Raw genomic sequence first — 23,236 nt, forward strand, 5'->3', positions numbered from 1 at the left:
GCTCGTTTGGTTCCTTCATACTTCCCAAGTCGAAAAGACTAATTTTTTGAGCCACAAACCAAACATTTCCATCACTATGAAAACTTTCTAAACCCAGGGAGACATATTTGATCCTTTCCCTGTATTACTGCAGGCTTTCATACATAACTCTTATTATACTCTGTAATAGTTATTTGCGTTTTTTTTTTTCTATCCCACTGAGTTACACTTTTTGAAATTTCCTACCTGGAATCATGGTGCTAAACTGAAGAAGAAAAAAACATGTTCCTGAGAGTATGTAACCAAAACCAGTCACCACTCAGGTTTGCAATACAATGTACACATGGCTGGCCTTGAAAACTTCAAATATAAAGCGGTCCCAGAGCAAAAGTCTACTCAGGTGCCTAGCAGTGGCAAAAGAAACCCCTCTCTTGGAAATTCATCTTTGTCCCAGGCCTCAAAAAATTCCCACCAAAAAAACTGAAACTAAAATGAGCACCTTAAGAAACAAAAAAGAAGGAAGAGAAAAAGAAAAGAAAAAAACCACTAAGCATTCAAGGAAAGGTATAAAAAATGGGAACCAGAAATGAGACCCATAAAAAACTTAGGTACTGAAAATTAGCAAACAAGGGAAAGAAACAACTAAAGCAAACCTATGGTTAACATGCTTAAAGAAATAAAGATAAATTTGAAAAAATAAGCAGAAAAATCTAAAAAGAATGACCAAAGTAATTTGAAAAAAAAAAAAAAAAAAACTAAAATAAAAACTGTAACTGAATTTAAAATTCAATAGGTGAAATTAAGACAAATCAGACACAGCTAAAAAGAGAATCCATGAACTGAGAGATGCATCAGAAGAAATTATTTAGAATGTAGCAGATTTACAGAGAGATGGAAACTTAAAGGAAATTAAGAGAAATGGAAGATAAAGTAAATGATTTGATATACATATACACAGAATTCTAGAAAAGAGAATGAGAAAACATTTAAAAGATGACAATTTTTCAGAATGAAAATAAGAAGCACAACAAACTGCAAGCTATTCTGAATAAAAAGAAATCACAATCAACACATCATAAACTACAGAATATCAGAAACAAAAATTAGATTTTTAAAGCAAGCAGAGAAAGAAGATAAATTAACTTCACATTAGAAACTATTAAGCCTGATAGCTGACTTTTCACCAAAATCAATAATGGAAGCCAGACAATATCTTTAATATGTTGAGAATATAATTAGCCAATCTAGAATTCCAAACCTAGATCGCCTCTCGGCCTTTTGGCTAAGATCAAATGTAGAATTCCAAACCTAGAAAATTATCTTTAAAGAAAGGGCAAACAGATAAGTTTTCTATCCAGCAGACACATCTAAATTCTAAAAAATGTCTTTTAAGGATAAAAATTTTAGCCACAGAAAAGTGAGTGAAGAAAGTGTTAAATTATGAGCAAAGATAGGCAAATTACTAGCCTTTGTACAGGAGAGGATAAAGACCTTGATTAATTTTAAGCGCTGATAAGAAAAATTCATGTTACAATTCTGAAAGGAAACAATATGAGACAAGAACTTAATATCTAACTTCCAAACCAGTAAAAGGAAAAAAAAAATTGTAATGGGAGGGAAAAACACAAAAGAAGCATGAAAGAAAAAGAAAACAAAATCCAAGTATCAGTAATAATGATAAATGCAAATGAGCTATATTCTAATAAAGGACAAAGACTGTCAGACTAAGTTACAAAAGAAATCTAGTTCTATACTATGTACAATTGACATTTGAGACTTGAGAATATAGAAGGACTGAAAGAATGGAAAATTATATACAAGGCATTTATACTTATCGAAAGAAAGATGGTGTTAACTATTGGCACAAGATAAATCTTTCAGTCAGAAACATGACTAGAGATGAAGAAGGCCACCACACAACAACAAGAATGAGTCAATCCTCAGCCTCAAAGTATTTAAAACAAAAACTGAAAACCATAAATCCACCATCATAGTGGCTGATGTTAACAAATCTTTCAGAAATAAATCAATCAGATCAAAAAATGAATAAAGATGTGAACATAAAAAGCTTGATCTAACAATCCATGTATTCCTTTCAAACACACACAAAACACTTATAAAAAATCAACTGCAAAGTTGTAAAGCAAGTCTCTACAAATAAATATGACAATATCTATATTCTCATTCTTTCTCTAATAGCTCCTTCTCTGACAGTATGGTTGACTTAGAAACCAGTAACAAAAACTATAAAGAAGCTTCATGTTTGGAAGTTAAGAAACATACTTTCAAATAGTCTACAGGTCAAAGAAAAACAAAAATTAAAAAATATTTAGAAATGTGTGGGAAAAAATTATATATCACAAACAGCTAAAGTAAAAACTTCAAAACCCAAACCGATCTTAACAGGAGAGAGACTGAAAACTAACAAGTTTTTTGTTTTGTTTTTTTTTTTTAAGGTTTTATGTATTTATTTAATTGAGAGAGAGAGAGAGAGAATGAGAATACAAGTGGGGGGTGGGGGCGGGAGACAGAGAAGCAGGCCTCCTGCTGAATAGGGAGCCAGCCCAATGTGGGGATCAATCCCAGGACCCTATGATCATGACCTGAGCCAAAGGCTTATGCTTAAGGGCTGAGCTATCCAGGCACCACCAGTTTTAAAAGCTATGGACTTATTTCTAGGGAAATCTAAAAACTGGGGGATATAACTTACAAATGCTACAAGTAATAGAAAAGTGAGATTCTTTTTTTCTTTTTTTTAAAGATTTTATTTATTTGAGAGAGAGAGAAGCCAGGGTACAGGGAGAGGGAGAAACACACCCTGCTGAGCAGGGACCCAGGATCCTGAGATCATGACCTGAGCCAAAAGCAGACACTTAACCAACTGAGCCACCCAGGCACCCCAAAAAGTGAGATTCTTAAGAATTTTTTTTATAGAGGCGCCTGGGTGGCTCAGTGGGTTAAAGCCTCTGCCTTCAGCTCAGGTCATGATCCCAGAGTCCTGGGATCGAGGTCCGCATTGGGCTCTCTGCTCCCCGAGGAGCCTGCTTCCTCCTCTCTCTGCCTGCCTCTCTGCCTACTTGTGATCTCTGTCTGTCAAATAAACAAACAAAATCTTAAAAAAAAAAAAAAAAAAGAATTTTTTTAAATAAATTTCACAACTTATAGGAAATGGACACATTACTAGAAAAATACAGTTTATCTAAACTGCCTTAACCAGAAATAGAATGCATGAACAGTCAATAGTATAAAACCTCCTCAGAAAAATTCCATCCAGACCCAGACACTTCTACCAATAATACCTACCAAATATTCCAGGACCAATTCTTAACTTTACTCTTGAGAATAAAGAAGAAACCACTCCCCAAAACTCATTTTGACCATTATCATAACCTTATACTAAAACTTGGCAAGGAAAAAGGAATAAAAATTACAGGCTCTTAACCCAGATAAAAAAATTCTAAATAAAACATTAGCAAACCTTTATTTGTGAAGACTTTTTATTGCCCCAAACTGGAAGAACTCAAATATCCTCAAATGGAAATGGGTAAACAAACTGTACCATAACTATACAATGGCACATTCAATAATAATGAACTAGTGATATATACAACTACATGATGAATCTCAAATACATTAAGCTAACTAAATGAAGGAAGCTAGAATCAAAAGGCAATATACTGCATGACTCCATTTATACGACATTTTGGAAAAGGCAAAACTATAGAGAAAGAAAACAATCAGTAATTATATAGTGGGGTAAGGGAGGAAGGAACGGATTACAAAGGGGCATGGGACAATCTGTGAGAGTTAACAAAACTGTTCTATTATCTTAATTGAGGTGCCTGGCAATGGTTACCCAACTGCTTGCATTTGTTAAGACTTAAAGCACTACACGCTAAAAAAGGTAAATTTTACTGCATATAAATTATACCTTCATAAAAAAAAAGAAAAAATTTAACGAATCAAATCCATGATGTACAAAAATGACATAACAACTACCTGGATTTATCCTAAATATACAAGAGTAGCTTAACACTACAAAATTAACTAATATAATCTATTACACTAATACATTAAAAGATGAAAAATCAGATGTTTTTCTCAATGAAGAAAAAAGATGTGAAAAACTTCAACATCCATTCATCCTGAAAATCTCAAACAAGGAAAAGGGGGGATAAAAGCTTTCTACCCAATAAAGGATACCTCCAAAAAATCTAACATCGTGTTAAATGCAAATAATCCAAAGCATTTTGTAAGTTAGGAAACGAAAGGTCCACTGATACACTTATGTTAAAAATTGTACTAGAAGGACAAAAAGAAAGATCAGATTGAAACTAAATCTATCATTACTGAATAATATGACTGTCAATGTAGAAAGTGCAAAAAGAACTCACAGATAAAGTATTAAAATCATTTCAATGAAGCACACTACCAAAATAACTAGTTACCCCATAGAGAAAGAAGAATCTTAGCACTAATTGAAAATTTTAATTCTATTACCTTGACTAGGTTCAGTAGTGTCAGATTTCAGGGAAAGCTGTTTTGTTCCATCTTTAACTTTTTTCAACCGGTTCTTATCCCCTGGTAAAGTCAATTTTTGCCTGAGTGGTTTTAATTCAAATGCCTGAAAAGTTTTGACCTGTGTTTTCTCCTCAGGAGCTACTTCTTTACTTGGGTCTTTTGTAATACTGATATTATCAGTGCTTGTTTGGTCCTCAAAGTTCAATGTTTTAGTATCTTCCTGCATGTTCTCTTCTTTGCTACTCAAAGCTAGTTTTTCATCTTTATTGATGCATTCTAATTCCAACTGTATTTGCTTATACTTCAAAAGTAAGTCTTCAAAAGTTTCTTCTCCACAGTTTTCACTTTTTGATGAATAATTTTGTTTTCTTGATGGAGATCTTCCAAAACTTTTGGCTGAAGAGCATATTAAGGAAACAAGCTTCCGAAGTTTTTCCAGTAAATTTAATAAAAACACATTAGGTTATAGATTACTTATCTCCCTTTTTAGCGTGTTTTTCGAAAAAGATGAGTTAGTATTTTTAACTACTAAATTACATTTACTGTATGCCCAATTTCTTAATGTGCCTGTATTTCAAATTTAACAAGTAACCATACAGAACAATCCACTTAGAAAATCACTGGTATCAGTTATTACGGACAGTACCTACAGGTATTCCATCTACTTAGATTAGGGCAGCATTCCTTCTATAGTTATCAGAAAAGCCTATATAAGCTATATCTTAAAAGATTCCTTTCTAAAGGAAGAGAGGAGAAATAGAATGGTTTGTCAGATATGCATAATTTACACTCCAGATAATGAGAAGGAAACATTTCCTCTTAATTCGTTTCTTCTCTTGTCTCAAATTTTTAAAAAGATAAAAAACACTGACAACTAATAGTTAAAACTAGTTTATAAATAGGAAGCATTTTCTTAAAAACTAAATACATAAGAATCTTGAAGCTCAAGTATACTAATATGCAACATACGCACAACAAACAAGGGAATTACATTTTTTTTTAAAAGATTTAATTTATTTATTTGACAGAGAGAGAGATATCACAAGAAGGCAGAGAGTCAGGGAGAGAGAGAGGAGGAAGCAGGCTCTCTGCTGAGCAGAAAGCCAGATTCGGGGCTCGATCCCAGGACCCTGGGATCACGACCTGAGCCGAAGGCAGAGGCTTAACCCACTGAGCCACCCAGGCACCCCGGGAATTACATTATTTAAAAAAAAAATAACTTCCATAGTATTCACAATGTGTATCTTATAAATTAATTTGTCTCTGAAGATAGGGAATAATGCTACCAAAAAATGTTTTCCTCCTCTAACACAGTGATACATAGAACATAACTTTTTCCTTAGAAACAAATGGCTACAAAATTCCAAACTATAATTTTTACTCAAAATAATTCACACTGGCAAAAATTGTTACACCTCACTTCTCCAGCCTAGAAATTAACAAGATTTAAAGTACTTTATGTGACAATATGTCATTTATGGATCATTTAAAACTGGCTAGGATATAACTTTACAGTTCCCTAAAGATGGTTCCTCTGTTTAACAACCTACAGTACCAATCAACCTTCAGATATTTTAAAATTTCCCTGATGACTAATACAAGAATGGGAATCACCACCAAATTTTTTTTCACCACCATTAATTTCAGAAACTAAACTAGCATTACAACTGAAAATCTTAACAGTTCTGCAACAAAACTGTTTTAGTAAACCTCTGGTTCTGTGACCTAAGCTCTTCAGAGCCAAGTTTCTTTAAACAATATTAATCTCTCATAACCTGTCTTAACTCTTCAACCAAACAGAATCTGGCTTCTGCTAGCTGAGTTTGTTTATCCACCATGTTTTCAAACTATTTTACCTGACTTCTCCACAGCTTTGGACACTGCAAACAACTTCTCTCTTGGCTTTTCTAAGTCCACTCTCCTTTTTTCCCCTACATTCTATCTTCCTTTAAGTCTTCATGACTCCTTTCCAACTCCTATAATAATGGTGTTCTCACTATTTTAGCCTCTTTCACTTTTCCTTTTGAACATTCTAGTGCACTCCTGTATTTTATGTACTACAAGGAGAAATTTGGCCTCATGATAGATATTCTAGGTCTTATCTTCCACAAGCCATCTCCTATTCTGCTGCTGAACTAATGTATCTAGAAGACAAATCTGATCAGATCTGTCCCCTTGTTTAAATCTCATTAAGAACAGAATCCGAGGGCGCCTGGGTGGCTCAGTGGGTTGGGCCACTGCCTTCGGCTCAGGTCATGATCTCAGGGTCCTGGGATCGAGGCCCGCATCGGGCTCTCTGCTCGGCAGGGAGCCTGCTTCCTCCTCTCTCTCTACCTGCCTCTCTGCCTGCTTGTGATCTCTCTCTGTCAAATAAATAAATAAAATCTTAAGAAAAAAAATAAAAATAAAAAATAAAAAATAAAAAAAAATTAAAAAAAAAAGAACAGAATCCGAAATACTTACAATGGCATACAATGCCTTCATTTGACCTGTACTTCCTTTCCAATCTCACATTTCCCCTGTTCATCACAATTTATGCACAGCTTTGTATTTAGGTTCTTCTGTTCTTCAAATTGACCCCAATCTAAAACTCAAATGAACCTCCTATCTGAAGCCAGAGCATTACTTGCTCCCCCCACCATGATATACTTTGTACATAAATTCTGTAATTATCCTCATCTACACATCACTTTTCAATGGAGCCATCCAAAGGCATAACCACAGTGATTAAAAAAAATAAAACTGAAGACTTTGGGAAGATTTGTAGAGAGAAAAGATTCAATACACTAACAGAAAAGACAGAAAAATGAGGAAAAGCAACGGAGTTACAACTGTAACTAATCTCTGTCAAGGCTAAATAAGATCTCCTACTTCTGTCTAATACAGGACAACTGGGATGAAACCAACACTTAGAGAAGATTTAATTTTAAACTAGTTAAGATGCAATTTCTAAGTGAAATCTGGTTTAAAAAAAAAAACGCTTTCCAACTGCAAGTGAAAATGACTTTCCACTAAAAAAAAAAAAGAAAATGACTTTCTACTGATGAGAGACACTGGCCTAATTATGTTACCTCTCATATTAGAAAGTTTAAAACAGTAGTCAACCAAAGGAAACATATGCTAAGAGGGACTAACAAAGTGTCTATCACTAAGAAAAATTTTAAATGAATGATAATGAAAATAAGTGCCACATTGGAATCTGTTGTTTTTTTTTTTTTTTTTTTAAGATTTTATTTATTTGTCAGAGAGCGAACGCAAGCACAAGCAGGCAGAGTGGCAGGCAGAGGCAGAGAGAGAAGCCGGCTCCCCACTGAGCAAGAAGGCTCCATGTGGGCGGGGATCCCAGGATCCTGGGATCATGACCTGAGCAGAAGGCAGCAGCTTAACCAACTGAACCACCCAGGTGTCCTGAGTGGTTCATTTCATTTCTTTAAAGCTGCACCTAGCTTACCTTAATCATTACAGAAAAATAAGTCAAAAACAAAAAAACAAACAAAAACTACAACCCATGTTACTTCACTTCTAGATTATGGAAATGAGCCACAGTATATCCCTTATTCTTTCTTACCTTTTTTTTTTTTTTTTTTTGAAAACTCCACCCCCAATATGAGGCTTGAACTCACAACCCCAAGATCAAGAGTCACATCCTCCTCTATTGACTCATCTAGCCAGGTGCCCCACAACTCTTATTCTTTCTTAAAGTAATTATTTATAAAATAAAACTGTCATTATTATAACTGCACAGTGGATATACGAATAAGCCTGAATACAGTCTTGGTATTAAGGAATTTAAATTAATAAAATTTTGTATTACAAATTTTGTTTGCTCACATTATATAAGAGTAGCTGAAAACTATGTTTTCCTTCACAAATTCTTACAAAGAATACCACCTCTAGGATGGATTAATGATACTTCATAAGGAAAACAATGAGCAGAGGATCAAAACAAGCATCCTCTTCTTAAGTGCAGCATCTATGGAAAAGAAAGAGCAAGAGAGCTCATTTCTGCTAAGTTACTACGGAAATCGGACTGGATATATCCCTGTACTTTTTTCACATCATATGCCTGTTTATTAAAAGGAACATATAAGCTTAACAATTAATAAATATACATATGGCAAAGACCAAACTGGTATTGAATGAACGGACAGAAAGAAGGCAAAGGCAGGAGCTAAGCAAATTCCCTCATCACCACCTTCTCTAATACAGATTAAATAAAGAAAAAACTGCGCTCCCAGAGTACCTTTTACATATCTCATTTTGAAGTTTTTACATTAAACTATATATTACATTAAACTGTATTTATTCACATCTGTCTCTCCAACACAAATTCTAAGCTTCCTCTTTTATATTCTTAAAAAATATATATGTGAAGCAGCCTCTTTTTAGAATCAGAATCAACAACTAACAAATCCTTCATTTAAAAAAATATCTTGGGCAGAGTTCTTCTTTTTTTGAAAGAACATCATTTATCTTTTTAAAAGTTAAATCCCTACTTGATTTTCTTTGAAACAATACGAGGTGCTCCTAATCCAACTTTTGGTTGCAGAATTAAGTTTTTTCAGGGCACTAGCACCAGAAACTGCCACTTTGTACCTAAACTTACATTTCTTGCTCATTTATTATTCCGTCGTCTGGAAAAGATCATTTGATCCTAAGTATTCTGTAAAAATAATGTTGAATGTCTTCCAAACAAATGTCATTACATGTAAGTTTCATATAAAATATGTTAATCAATACACCATAGAAATTACAACCAATAATAACTCTACTTATAATAATTTTTATGCAGTTATCATGAAATAAAACCTAGGTCTACAAAACCCATCACAACCTAGCAAACCTTCAGATGACTGATTCCCCAGTATAAATCTTAAGTAAACTTAAGAATTACAGATAATGGGATTAGAGACAACAAAAATCAGATATTTTTGCTATTTTCCTTTCAACCTCCCCATAATCTCCCCCTTCCAGACACTCCATGGCTTTCAATATATTAAAATAGCGTTTATCTTTCTCTAACCTACATTTGAGTTATAAAATGTTCAAAACTGAACATAAGAAATAAAGAAGGTGAAGTTTTGCAGAAGGTTGTATGAATTCAATAGAGTTGGTAAAGATACGGGTCTTTCTCCCCTCCCCCACTTTAAAAGGCAGCATGTGTAAAAATTAATCAGGAAAGGTAAAAGCAGAATCACAAATAAAAACTATAGCATTACGTAGAATGGAACTTCACAATTTTCAATGTCAAAGTTCAATACAAGCAACAGTATTCCCCAAATCGTTTATGATTCCTTTTTCTCCTTCTAACAATCTAAGTCAACCTTTTATAAAAACAAAGTTCTTGTACCGGTGAAAGTAAATACTATTGAAACCTGGGTTAGCGATGTACAATTGCAAATGTGATCTCACTAACCTGTCCCCAATCCATAATACCTTAATGTTAAAAAGCAATATACCCAAAAAAACAACCTTAAGAAACAGGTCTATATAGTGTGACACACGGAGACTACCAAAGAACAACTTAAAGTATACTGACACAGTGACAAATAAGCGGTTCTGATGGTTCAGAAAAGTTACTCATCTCATAGACCTAATAATGACGCTAAAGGGAACTTTAGTAAGTGACACACCCAGGGAGGACCGCCACGTTAAGGATACAACTCTTCCGAGGTGGAGAGGGCTCTCGCCAGCTCTGACTGCTGCTGAATCCGGATCCTGCTCCTCCCAGAGGAGGTCTGCCCCCCGGCTTTCCTCCTCGCTCACCCCCTCCTCGCCCCCGACTCCAGCGACTTCCACCCCGGTAAGGCCTGCCTCGAAAGCGGAAACGGTCCAAGGCGATGTGGCTCCGTTCCCAAAAGGACGGCCGGGGGCTGCTTTCGGACAGTGAGCTCGAAGGCATCCGTACGGAGGGCGGGTGAGACCGGAACGGCTCTTTGGGTCGGTAGCTGCTGTGTCCCCTGAGGTGGCCCCGCTCCGACGCGTGCCGCGAGCGTGAGAAATTCCTCAACTGCTGCTGAGAAGAGGACGACGACGAGGAGGAGCCACCGCCTCCGCCAGATCCACCGCCCCGGGCCGGGTGAGGAGGCCTTCGCCGCGGATATGGCAACAGCCCGCCGCCACTGCTGCTGCTGCTGCTCCGGCTCCGTATCTGGCTGTTGTTATCGTCGTCGCTGATTTCCCCATCTTCTAGCTCCCCTTCTTCCTTGGGCGAGAGGCCACTGGAGGCCGGGGCCGAAATATCTGCGGTCGCCATCCCGGGAGCAGCGCCTTCCCCTCAACCTTAGCCCTCTGTCCGGGGATCCGCCCGACAATTGCTTTCCTCCCCGGTTCCCTTCTTTTCTAACGGACCCGGTCGGTGCGGCCTTACTCTACTCGGACACCTAGCGGGCTTTGCTCCCCAACTTCCCCGCACCCCAGCTCTTTCTCGCCGGACCGTCGCAACCCAGTTCCCTTCCCTAGCGCCCCCTTGCTCCTCCGCGATCGGGGCTCTTCCGCCTCGCGAGAAAGGGCCTCTGGAAGTGGCTCTGCCCGTGACGTCACTTCCTGCGGCACGCAGGAAACAAGCGTCCAGTTCACGCGATAATAATTAGGACAACGCGATGCTTAGTGGGACTTGTAGTCTTTTTTTCCTCTGTCTTCGGGTTTGTCGTTCCAACCTCTATCTCACACCCACCCCCGACTCCAGATTGGGATATCTGGGTGCGTGGCGGGGTGGGCGGTCCCATTTTTAATCTTGGCTGCAAGAGTTTCATAGTGACGGAGGGGTGGGGGAGAGACGCTTTTTTCATTGCTCCGAGGACCGCTGCCAAAGAGACGCAGTAGTCCCACTCCCGTTTTGGAAGCCGGGAGAGGGCGGCTTGTGTCCGCCATGTTGGTGAAGGTAAACGTAGGCGACCGGAGCTCCAGGACTGTCTGCTTTGCTGGCTGAAGTCTGCCATATTAATAAAGAGACAGGGAGGACTGACACCCCCCCACCCCCCCACCCCATTCACAAACCCGTTTTTCCCACTCGGCTTTTACGACTCCTCTCGGTGGGCCCGTCCCCAGCCTCGCTTGCCTAGCGTTTGCCCGAAGGAAGCGTAGCAGCCAGCGCCTCAGAACAGGCTTAAGGCAGCGCCGAATGAGGGGGAAAGGGAAATGCCGACCAATTGCGCCGCGGCGGGCTGTGCTACTACCTACAACAAGCACATTAACATCAGCTTCCACAGGTAACCTGGGCAGGGAGTGGGGGTAACGGAAACGGGAGTTCCTAGATTGGGTGTCGCTTGTGTGGAAGGAGTAAGAGGATCCTACTAATTCTAATGACTTCACTACCTAGCTAGTAGCAAGGAAGCATCAATTCTGCCCTTTGTGTGTATTTCTTAAATCTGTCCAATTTTTTTCTTCGGGGAGAGTTAATTCACTTTGTCAAAGAAATCCAAGTTCTGTATGGTGGTTACTCCTTAGAGAAAAAGTAAAAGAATATCTTAATTTTCTATTCTTTTGTGTTAGGCTGGGTCTTGACATGAATGATGCCTTAAAAGGAAGCGAAACCTTCCTGTTCCAAGTCAGCAGTCACCTTAAAAGCCTGCTGTGCTCCCATCAATATTAGGAAATTCTCACTAGCTAAATTGACATGGGAAGCATTTAGATTTCTAATAGTCACATACAGTTACTGCGGAGGAGTTGAGTCATCATTGATATCCATGGAATGAAGAGATGGTAATGAAAGTGCAGAAGATGAGCCTTCTGTTCTTACCAGAATAGAGTAATGAAAAGAACTTAGGTTTTGTTTTTCCTCCGTTTGTTGGAAGAACAGTCAAAAGTCTTTAGTTCTGTCAAATCAGAACTTTTGAAAACATTGTGAACACTGCATGAAATATAGTAAGTACTCGGTAAATGTTTACCTTCTGTGCAAGTGCCTGCCCTGTGCCTGAAGAAAAGAAGCATTGAAAAAAAAAAGCTATGTGCAAATAGTTCTGAATTTATATATCTCGCAACTTAGTACGATCTTAGAATGTGGGGAAAAAATTATATCCTTAACTATTTCCTTGCCTAATTATGACTAAATGATCCCTTATTAAAAACCGCTACCTTAAAAAAAAAATCCTTGTGATGTTTGTTTTTCAGGTATTTCATGGAAATGTAGTGCTTCATTCATTCATCCATCAAATGTGTACAGGGTTCTTATTTGCCTGAAGTTGTGCCAGCGATCCAGAAAATTTTTTTTCTTTTTTTTTTTTTTTTAAGATTTATTTGAGAGAGCTCGAGCACGCAGGCGCGGGGGAGGGGCAGAGGGAGAAGACGACTGAGCCTATCCAACAAGTGGGGAGGGCCACTGGCTGTTAGTGGCCACTGGCCACTCACTTCCCTGAGATCATGACCTGAGTCAAAATCAAGAGTTGGGGGCCTAACCGACTGAGCCACACAGGCGCCCTCCCACCCCCAACCCCCAGAAAATTCTTATACTTCTTGAATTTAGTAGGTAGTGAGAAAGAAGGATAATTATGGTTAAGTGCTACAGAAGAGACACCTCGGATACCTAACCAATAGCCTCGTAAAGTCAAAGAACATTTCTCAAAAGGATGTGAAATTTCAGATGATACTAAAGGATGACATAGATTTAGTCCTGTATGCTACTTTACTGATTTTCTCTTTTATCCAGTGAGTATTTGAGAAGACACAAAGGTTTTTAAAAGAACGGCATGATTAGATTTTCATATTAAGAAGCCTTCTGGCAGCAGTGTGGAGAATTATGGTGTACTTAAAGTGTTCAAAATGAGCTTATTACACAATTTACCTACTAATTCTTTCACAGAGAAATTCTCCTACAGTGTCAACTAAGCTAAACTATGTACTTCATTGCTGGCACAACCAGCACTAGATTGGAAGAGGTGAGAGTTAGTAGGGAAAAAACTGGAACTTAGAGTAAAACAAGGGAGCATCTACCAGTAACCTGGACTAGAGTGATACTGACAGAGATAGAAAGACATGAACAGATTTAAGAAATGTTTGAGTAGAAACTACTGTATGGTCATTTGATATGGAAGATGAGGGAGAGGGAGGAGTCGAAGGCACCAATAATCTTGAATGTTTAAGAGATACACAGTGATACAGTAACATGCATACTTGACCATTTGCCTCCTATGAAATTAACCTTTTCATGGAAACTTAGATCTTAACATTATAATAAATTACATTCCTATTTCATAAATACAATGTTTGACTAATTTCTTTCCTAGGATGTTGATAGACTTCTTTATCCCTGTGTACAAGTTATGTTCTCTAAACTCACTATCCATTTTTCTTATCTCTTTTCCCACTCCAGTCTAAATCCCCCAATAATCTTCTGAAACTGCTGTTGCTATGAATTATCACTCTTGTATTTCTTTTCATGGCATGTCCTCATTTCCTCCTTGAAATACTCTCTACTTTTGAATTATTTGACACTAATTTTGTGATTTTCATCTTCTTTGACCTGTCTTCAGTTTTCTCTGCCAGCCTCTTCCCTTCTCAGTCCTCTGACTTAGGTCTTACTATTCTTGCCAAAATGATTTCAACTGTTCCTGTGGTCTCAGTTTAACTCGTTGGTGTCTCAGTATTTCCCTTGTCTCTCTTTAGTTGCTCAGGCTCAACGTATCAAAATTTTATATTAATGAATTTGCTCTTACCACCACCCCAACCCCTGTATTCCCTTTTTCAGTAAATGAAAACATCATCCACCCAAAAGTGGGAGGTCATCCTCCCTTGACTTCTCCCCTATTCCCTCTTCTTTTTTTTTTTTTTTTAAGATTTTATTTATTTATTTGACAGAGAGAGATCACAGGTAGGCAGAGAGGCAGGCAGAGGGAGAGGGAAAGTAGGCTCCCGCTGAGCAGAGAGCCCAGATGTGGGCTGGATTCCAGGACCCTGAGATCTTGACCTGAGCAGAAGGCAGAGGCTTAACCCACTGAGCCACCCAGGTGCCTCTCCCATATTTCCTCTTGATTGGATTATTACAATAGCCTCTGAAGGGATTCACTGCTTCTATTGATGCACTCCTAGCCTCTCTTCTATAATCAATGGTATGTTCTTACAGGTTTAACAGCAGGATCTCCAGGGAAAGGGGAAAGCACTGATCTGTAGCATTTGCCCAATTTCCACAATATAAATACTCTACCATGGCTAGTTTCAAGCTATCAGTATGACATCACTAATCATACAATCAGGAAGAAATGTGCAGTACCACACACAAAACAGACAAATAATTTTCAGACTATAGATAATAGTAAAGTAATTAAGAAATGATGGGTTTCAGTATTTATTATCTTTGGTCTTCATTTCAAATGTATATTATTTTTAATAATAGCTGTGCTTAACAGCTTGTTAAAAAATTTTATGTTAATCAGCTCTCTAAATTAGGCCTTTTAATGGCCTTCTGATGCCATTTTGGATGAGTTCAAAATTACTCTTTAACTTAAAAGCCCCTCCAGCATCATTTCATGTCATAACACTCTTCACTGTCCCCGTGATACTTAACACTCTTTGACAACCCCATCCTACCTTCTCTATCTAATGCCTACTCTCTTAAAACCTCCTGACTAGATTAGCTCTTCTTATTTTATGATTCCCTGCCACCCTATACTTAACCCTTTGATAACACTCATGGCATCTGTAATTACTTTTATATTAATAAATAGCCTTTATTTAGTATTTACTGTGTACTGTGCACTGGGTGATTTACTTACATTATCTCATTTAATCCCTGGAATCATACTAGGTACAATTATTACTCCACTGAATAACTGATAAAACTGAACCCTAAAAAAGCTAAACAGTTTGCCTAATGTCACTCAGGTATTACACTGAGGGAACCAGGACTGGCACCTTGATTTGACTCCAAAGACAATGTTCTCAGCCATCCTTTCTAACTGCACCAAGCCATTTGATTCTCTATCCTTCCCATTACAATATATCCTCATGTAAAAAGTAGATACCCTAAAGCATAAAGGTAGGTAAGTTTTGTTCACCACTATGTCTTCTGCACCTAGGACAGTCTTGGAATATAAAAGGCATTCAGCTATTAATAAAGACTCAGGCAAAGTAGCATTATTTAAAACACTGATTTTCCAAAACATCTAATGTTTCTGAAAACTTGGTTCTATTATTGGTAGACAAATCCATCAATTAACCACCATGTTAATTTTTTAATACTTAGAGGAGGATTTATTATTACTTAAATTCAGCTTATGGGCTACATCACTTACCCATTGAATATGCTGAGAAAAATCCAAACTCATGAAAAAATTAAGGTAAATGCTGTATAAAAGCATTGCTTCAAATCAAATCTAAAATGATTATTTTTATTCTATTTCAACACAGGTAAACATTAGTAATGCCAAACTAATCTCATTAGTTTGTTCATTCATTGATTCACTGAGAAAGTTCATTGAGTGCTTACTTCACAGGATAAAGTAGTGAAAACCATAGCTCCTACACAGGAGAAACTTAGGATCTAGGGGTGGAAATAGAAAAGTAAACAATTAGAATATAATGGTATTCTATATGATATGGGAACATCTAGTCCAGTCCATGGAATTTCCTTAGGAATATGGGATTCCTAAATTGAATCTTAAAATAAGCAAGGAAAATTGGCTCGTTAAGGTTCAATTAGGCAATGGTTTCATAATTAGTTTTAAAAAGAGCTAGGGACACCTGGCTGGCTCAATTGGAAGAATATGCCACTCTTGATTTTGGGGTCGAGTTCAAGCCCCACACTGGGCATGGAACCTACTTTAAAAAAATTAATTTTCAATAGACATTGGGGAGGGTATGTGTTGTGGTGAGTGCTGGGTATTGTGTAAGACTGAAGAATCAGAGGCCTATACCCCTGAAACAAATAGTACATTTTTGTTAATTAAATAAAAAATAATCCAAAAAATAAAAAAGTTTCTGCAAAGGAAAAAAACAAGTTTTCTACAAAGAGCTAAAAAAATTAAAAAGTTGGGGTGCTGGGTGGCTCAGTGGGTTAAGCCTCTGCCTTCAGCTCAGGTCATGATCTTGGAGTCTCGGGATCAAGCCCCACATCGGGCTCCCTGCTCGGCGGGGAGCCTGCTTCCCCCTCTCTCTGCCTGCCTCTATGCTTACTTGTGATCTCTGTCTGTCAAATAAATAAATAAAATCTTAAAAAAAAATTAAAAAGTTAAAAAACAGTATCTGACAGTTTTCATATATTTGAAGGTTCTTATAACAATGATAATGACAATGATACTTATTTGTTCTGCATCTTTATTGAGGCCCAAACAAGAAATGTGCTGGTAAAAAGCTTGACTTTTAGCTGAGGCCACAGGAAATATTTCCAAACCATTAAATATTGGAACAGAGATCTTTGAAATGAGAATACATTATTATTAACAAGTAAGGGCTAGGCAGAGTAGATAAATCCTCCATCAGAAGTTTCTAGTGAAATAGAAAAAACTTACATATATGAAAACATGAACTGTAGAGTGACATACAGATATACTATTTTCAGATTAGGGTTTGTTTAGGTAGGGTAATAGGGACAAGAAATGGGGTTACTTACCAGTTAATCTGGTTTTTCATTTGTGCCCCTCACTACTGGTAATTTGAGCAAACCTACTATACGTAGTCTAGCAAAAGCTGTTGTTACCTAGTAAAGCTTCACTTGGGTTTCAGAGCCACATGATCTTTTAACATGATTTGAATAGTTCTTTTTAAATCTGAGTTAGTTCATAATATGTGAAGGATGAAGTAATCAAAGAAGAGCTCAACTCTAATACCTATGAATGTTGATTTCTTATGTTTTCAAGTCAGCAGACTTAACCACTAGAATTTTGGGGCAGTCCCTTATATTTTTCTCTTCCTTAACAGGTATATACTTGTTCATACCAGTATATTTTGTATTTAAAATAAATATGAAAGAAATAACATTCCTACTTGCCTTGTCAGCAGCATTTTACTTTTTGAAATAATTATGCTTTCTAGTGTACTACATAACGAGTTCATTTTTTTTCAAGATTTTATTTATTTATTTGACAGAGATCACAAGTAGGCAGAGAGGCAGGCAGAGAGAGAGGAGGAAGCAGGCTCCCCGCTGAGCAGAGAGCCCAATGCGGGTCTCGATCCCAGGACCCTGGGATCATGACCTGAGCTGAAGGCAGAGGCCTTAACCCACTGAGCCACCCAGGCGCCCCTTGAGTTCATTTTTTAAAAATATATGCAGTTTACATGGAATTAATACAGTGAGTTGTTAATTTATATACTTTTATATCGATTAAGCAAATATTTGTTGAGCCCCTACTGTTTGAAAGGCACTGTGCAAAGTGTTAAAGATAAACAGATGATATAATGAGCCCTGTCCTCAAGAAACTTATACTATACTTTTATTTCACTGGAAATTTATTAAAATGGAAAAATTATAAAAGAATGTGTTAAGTGTCGCAGTGAAAGAACACAGAGGAAGGAATACAAGACTGTGTCTAGGCTTTCCTTGATAAAATTTAATCTGCAGATATTTGAGTTTTCTTGACCATGTACATACATCAGTAGATTATAGCACTGGGAATTACTTGTGCTTGTAATGGTTCTACGTAACCTTGATCTAGATCAGTGTAGTCTTGTTTATTTTTACTGCCCATGTTAAGAACCAGGTTGAGAAGAAAGATCTCTTTAAAACCCTGAAAAATAAAAACACTTAAGTCAGTTTTTCATTAATTTTTTTGCAACTTATAAAAAATAGCATGAATTGCTTTTTGTTCCAGTGTCTGGATATTATAATTTTTTATGTAGATGGAAGACACTTTAAATCATCATCTTTTAAAATTTCTTTTAACCAGGGGCGCCTGGGTGGCTCAGTGGGTTAAAGCCTCTGCCTTCGGCTCAGGTCATGATCCCAGAGTCCTGGGATCGAGCCCCACATCGGGCTCTCTGCTCAGCGGGGAGCCTGCTTCCTCCTCTCTCTCTGTCTGCCTCTCTGCCTACTTGTGATCTCTGTCTGTCAAATAAATAAATAAAATCTTTTAAAAAAAAAATTTCTTTTAACCATTAAGGTGCAACCAGAAGTGTAATTGTTGGAATATGAGTAGCCTTTTCTTTTTTTTTTTTTTCTTAAAGGTTTCCTTTGGATCCTAAAAGAAGAAAAGAATGGATTCGCCTGCTTAGGCGCAAAAATTTTGTGCCAGGAAAACACACTTTTCTTTGTTCAAAGCACTTTGAAGCCTCCTGTTTTGACTTAACAGGACAAACTCGACGACTTAAAATGGATGCTGTTCCAACCATTTTTGATTTTTGTACCCATTTAAAGTCTATGGTAGGTAACATTTCTTTTATCCGTTTTTACCATTTTTGGTACCCATTCTTTTTTGTTTACAAATTAGAACAATTCAGAATATATCAAAATTCATATATAATACTGTGCCTCAAGAAAATCACAAAACTTCTCTTGTGCAGTAAAGGTACAGACTACAATTAGAGCTCAGGTCTCCTGACTCCGGTATTCTTTCTGCAATCCAAACTGATTTTACTTACTATATTGGAATTTTACATTACTTCGAGTTATTATCAGTAACTGAACCAATGGTAAAACAGAAATCATGAGCAATGATACCTCTAGCATCATTCTGCTCTTGATTTTAAGATAATATTCAAAATATGTGTGATGAGCTTTAAGAACAGCACATCCAGAGAATACCAGAGTTACAACAAAGAATATAAGTTCAGAGGAAGGCATCACAGAAAACTTCATCAAGCTAAGGCATTTAGCTTAGAGTTTGTGCTGGAGTTTGCGCTTAGAGTTTAGAACCTAGGAGAGGGTTCTTAACCTTGCACAGGACAATTACAACAACATGAGGAGAACAGAAGCCAATGGGTTCAGGGTAAGTGGAAAATAATCAAATGTTAGCAAGTAATACATAAAAGAAAGGAGAGAATTAAGGTAGATAATGAATGTATTAAAACAATATTTTATCTAGTTGGGAATCTAGATAAAAATCTGATCAGAGAGGAAAATTTATTTGTCCAAAAATGAATTCCTATGTTTTTAATAATATTTGTTGAATCAATAAAAGAAACAAATTTAGGAAGTTAAGACATAATCTGGGAATGGAAAGTGATTTAATATTATGGGAGTATGAATCAAGATGGTGAATGGCAGAATGGGGTGAGATCCTGTATTGTAAGTTTGCTATGTAAAGATTTTTTTGTCTTTAGATAATAAAGCAAAGAGAAAGTTAGCCAGTTACAGAAACATCAGATCTGTTAGAAAAATTATTTTGGTGGCAGAATATGAATTAGGATCAGAATGAGGTGGACATCATTAAAGAATTTTTTAATATATTCAAGCCAGGTATGATACAGGCCTGATGTGGGCAGTAGCCTTAAGCATAATGGACATGATGGTGAGCACTGTGAATTGTGTAAGACTGATGAATCACAGAAACAAATAATAAATTATATGTTAGTTTAAAAAAAAGAAAAAGAAACACACCTTAACCAAAAAGAAAAAAAAAAAAAGAGTGATGGAGAAGAAAGGATTCATGATAGAGATATTTAAGAGGTAGAATTAACTGGACTTGAGGACAATTGAGTAAAAGAGATAAAGGGGGTCCTCAGATTTGGGTATAAAGTTCCTGGCCAGATTTTAAATCTTAGAATGGAAGATGTAATTGTGAACATTTAATAAGTAAATCTATTCAGGAGCTTGATAACTTGGGGATAATTTTTTATTAAATAGAACCCCAGGTTTGAAATATCAAATTGAAAGAATAGTGTTTACCTAAAAAAGAGATTAAATCAGGATCAGAGATAAACCAACTGTCTAAATACATTACATTGGCCTTAGTGAGAAAATTGCAAATGATTTTTAAAATCTCCCTAAACTCACACTTAATAACTTGAAAGAGACCTTGCAAGTCCGTTGTCTGTTTTTAAACAATGTTTGTATCCCTCTGAAGAGAAATGACAAAATGAAATAAGGTGGCAGGAGCTACTGCAACAAGTTGAACTTGAATCCACGACTACATGAGATGGGCAGCTGATGTTTCCTATCAAACTTTTAAAATCAGTTTTTAAAAGAGCAGTTTAATTACTTTTATAAAAAACTGGACAAAATTTACTTATTTGTGATATTCCATAATTCATGTTCGACTCTCTGATTTTATTTGGCTTAGAAACTCAAGTCAAGGAATCTTTTGAAGAAAAACAACAGTTGTACCCCAACAGGACCATCTAATTTAAAATCAAACATTAGTAGTCAGCAAGTACTACTTGAACACAGTTATGCTTTTAGGAATCCTATGGAGGCAAAAAAGAGGATAATTAAACTGGAAAAAGAAATAGCAAGTTTAAGAAAGAAAATGAAAACTTGCTTACAAAAAGAACGCAGAGCAACACGAAGATGGATCAAAGCCACATGCTTGGTGAAGAATCTGGAAGCGAATAACATATTACCTAAGGGCACATCAGAACACATTTTACCAACTGCCTTAAGCAGTCTTCCTTTGGAAGATTTCAAGATTCTTGAACCTGATCAACAAGATAAAACATTACCAATTCTATAAAACATTCCTTTAAGAGTAGCTCACGAAGAACTTGATGCCCATCCTTCATTCTATTCAAAGGTAAAAATATTTAAAGAAATTATGCCAAAATTGGGTATTTAATAAAGTTTTACTTGAAGTACCATTATTACTGTATAATTTATGAAGACTTGATTATAAAAAAATGGAAACTTTCTATGAAACATATATTTGAAAAAGAATGGAAGTGCCTTACATGAGAATTATGTACTTAAAAATTTTGCTAGGAAATTGTATGTTTAACCACTGAGCCACCCAGGCGCCCGGAAATTGTATGTTTACAAGGTGTTTTGTGTTTTTGTCTTTTAAAACTACTTTTAAAGAACTGTCTATGACAATATGTTTAATTTCTATTAGAAAGAAAAATTTTTTTCCTGTATCAATGTTGAGATATTACATTCTAAATAGGATGGTAAGTAAGAATTAGCCAACATTAAATATGACTTTAAAACTGCTGGCTTTTGTATTAATTGAACTATTACTGGCACTGTGATTTGGAAATTTTATAAGGAAAAAGTCTGAGGTACAAGAAGAATTCTGTTATTTAAACTTTCTGTGTCTGCTCACTAACAAAAGCGACAAAAGTCATGGCCTCCTTCATAAAAATATTAGCTTTTAAAATAGATTATAAAATATTTTGAAAATATTTTGAATGTGAAGTGCTCTTGAGTCATCTTTGAGTTACTTTGAGGCAAAGTAAGGCCTCAAGTAACTGAGACTAGAAAAACTGATAGCCAGTTGTATGTTGTGAAATAATGTAGACATTGTGATCTAACTTTTACCTTAGTTAAACAAAAAGATATATTTATATTACTTTTTTCTCATAATAAAAATTCTACATTTTCAATTCTAAAGTTGGTCCACTAATTAGGCAATGTGATGCAAAGTTCCATGTTAGGAATACCTCCTCTACCCCCACTAATATTGTATGTATCAATATACATACCAAAACTCGTAAGCTTTTTTTTAACCCCAAAAGTCCACATTAGGATTTTATAACAGAAAAGCACTTACCATATTTTATCTTCACAATTTATAACTTAAAATGGGATCAATTTATTGTACCTATCAGCTTGTTTTTATCTCCCTTTTTAACAAGTCAAATAGAGCAACTGTGTCTCATAAGGGAAGGGAAATGTATTTTCTATAAAAATTCATGTGTCTGATAACACTATGAAAATGCTAATTATTTTACAAAATAGAATATGAGAACTATGATAGTTGCCACTTGAACTAATTAAAGAGTTCACCTTATTTCACCAGATAAATTTTTAATTTTAGTAAGAATCCTTTCCTTTAAATAGCTTTGGGCAAATCACATTAAACTTATTAATGCGTAACCAAGTTATTCATTCTTAGTTCAAGCTTCTGATACTACCATATGAAAGCAGCATGTATATGCTGAACCAAAATTGTTAGAAATTTTTTCCTTTAAGGTAATGGTCATTTTATTTTATAAAGAATGGGGGTGGGGAGATTGGGTTGTGTTTGTTTTGTTTTGTTTTTGCTGACATTTGCTTCAAGCCTAGCAGTAGTCTTTTTACAATATTAGCAACCAACCTTTCTTTCTTTCTTTTTCTTTCTTCCTTTCTTTCTTTTTTAAGATTTCACCTATTTATTTGATAGAGAGAGAGATCACAAGTAGGCAGAGAGAGGGTGGGAAGCAGGCTCTCCACTGAGCAGAGAGCCCCATGTGGGGCTCAATCCCAGGACCCTGAGATCATGACCAAGCCAAAGGCAGAGGCTCAACCCACTGAGCCACCCAGGTGCCCCAGCACCCTTTCTTTTAATAACAAATGCCTCCCAAGCAACTAGATTTCACAAAGGCAAAGGTAAGAAAAGTCTGTGTGGTTATCCTGGGGCACTTTAAAAAAATATTTATGAAAATCCTCTTGTGAGTATTATAAACCTTCTTAGTCATTTTTTCTCAAATATTGGACATAGCTCCTTGAAATTGTCATTCTGTCTTTTTTTTCTAATATGGTTTCAAATATCTCTTCACTTACTGACCATAGCTTTTATACCTCAAAATAAGCTGAGCAAATAATCATCTAAACCTAAACTGTGTTTTCCAAGTATAAATTCTCATGTGGTTCATCACCCCTACCCTATATAAAACAAAATACTAATTAATGCAGGCTTGTTCCCATCTACAATAGTATCTTGATATCTTAATATAA

General features: G+C 36.4%; 2 protein-coding genes across 4 annotated transcripts in view; one reads left to right on the forward strand and one right to left on the reverse strand.

The window, feature by feature from the left end:
• ZFC3H1 (zinc finger C3H1-type containing) overlaps window positions 1–10,973 on the reverse strand; it is a 53,080-nt gene extending 42,107 nt beyond the window's left edge. Inside the window, exons 1-2 of one of the 2 annotated variants that reach the window (XM_047740513.1) lie at window positions 10,162–10,973; window positions 4,480–4,896 (exon numbers count right to left, since the gene is read on the reverse strand). In XM_047740513.1, coding sequence (XP_047596469.1) covers window positions 4,480–4,896; window positions 10,162–10,756 — 1,012 coding nt within the window. In that variant the 5' untranslated portion in view covers window positions 10,757–10,973. The remainder of the gene's footprint in view (window positions 1–4,479; window positions 4,897–10,161) is intronic. The other variant, XM_047740512.1, reaches the window with a different exon arrangement.
• Window positions 10,974–11,007: 34 nt separating this feature from the next.
• On the forward strand, window positions 11,008–21,510 carry THAP2 (THAP domain containing 2). 2 transcript variants are annotated; one of them, XM_047740518.1, is made up of 4 exons: window positions 11,008–11,711; window positions 15,682–15,773; window positions 18,595–18,790; window positions 20,649–21,510. In XM_047740518.1, exons 2-4 carry the CDS (start codon window positions 15,760–15,762, stop codon window positions 21,036–21,038), a joined length of 600 nt encoding a protein of 199 aa, XP_047596474.1. In that variant the 5' UTR covers window positions 11,008–11,711; window positions 15,682–15,759; the 3' UTR covers window positions 21,039–21,510. The 2 variants fall into 2 exon arrangements, with proteins under 2 accessions (XP_047596474.1, XP_047596473.1); XM_047740517.1 differs by lacking the exon at window positions 15,682–15,773.
• The last annotated feature ends 1,726 nt before the right edge of the window (window positions 21,511–23,236 follow it).

This window comes from Lutra lutra, chromosome 8 (genome assembly GCF_902655055.1).
Source record: "Lutra lutra chromosome 8, mLutLut1.2, whole genome shotgun sequence".
Taxonomy (NCBI): Eukaryota; Metazoa; Chordata; class Mammalia; order Carnivora; family Mustelidae; genus Lutra; species Lutra lutra.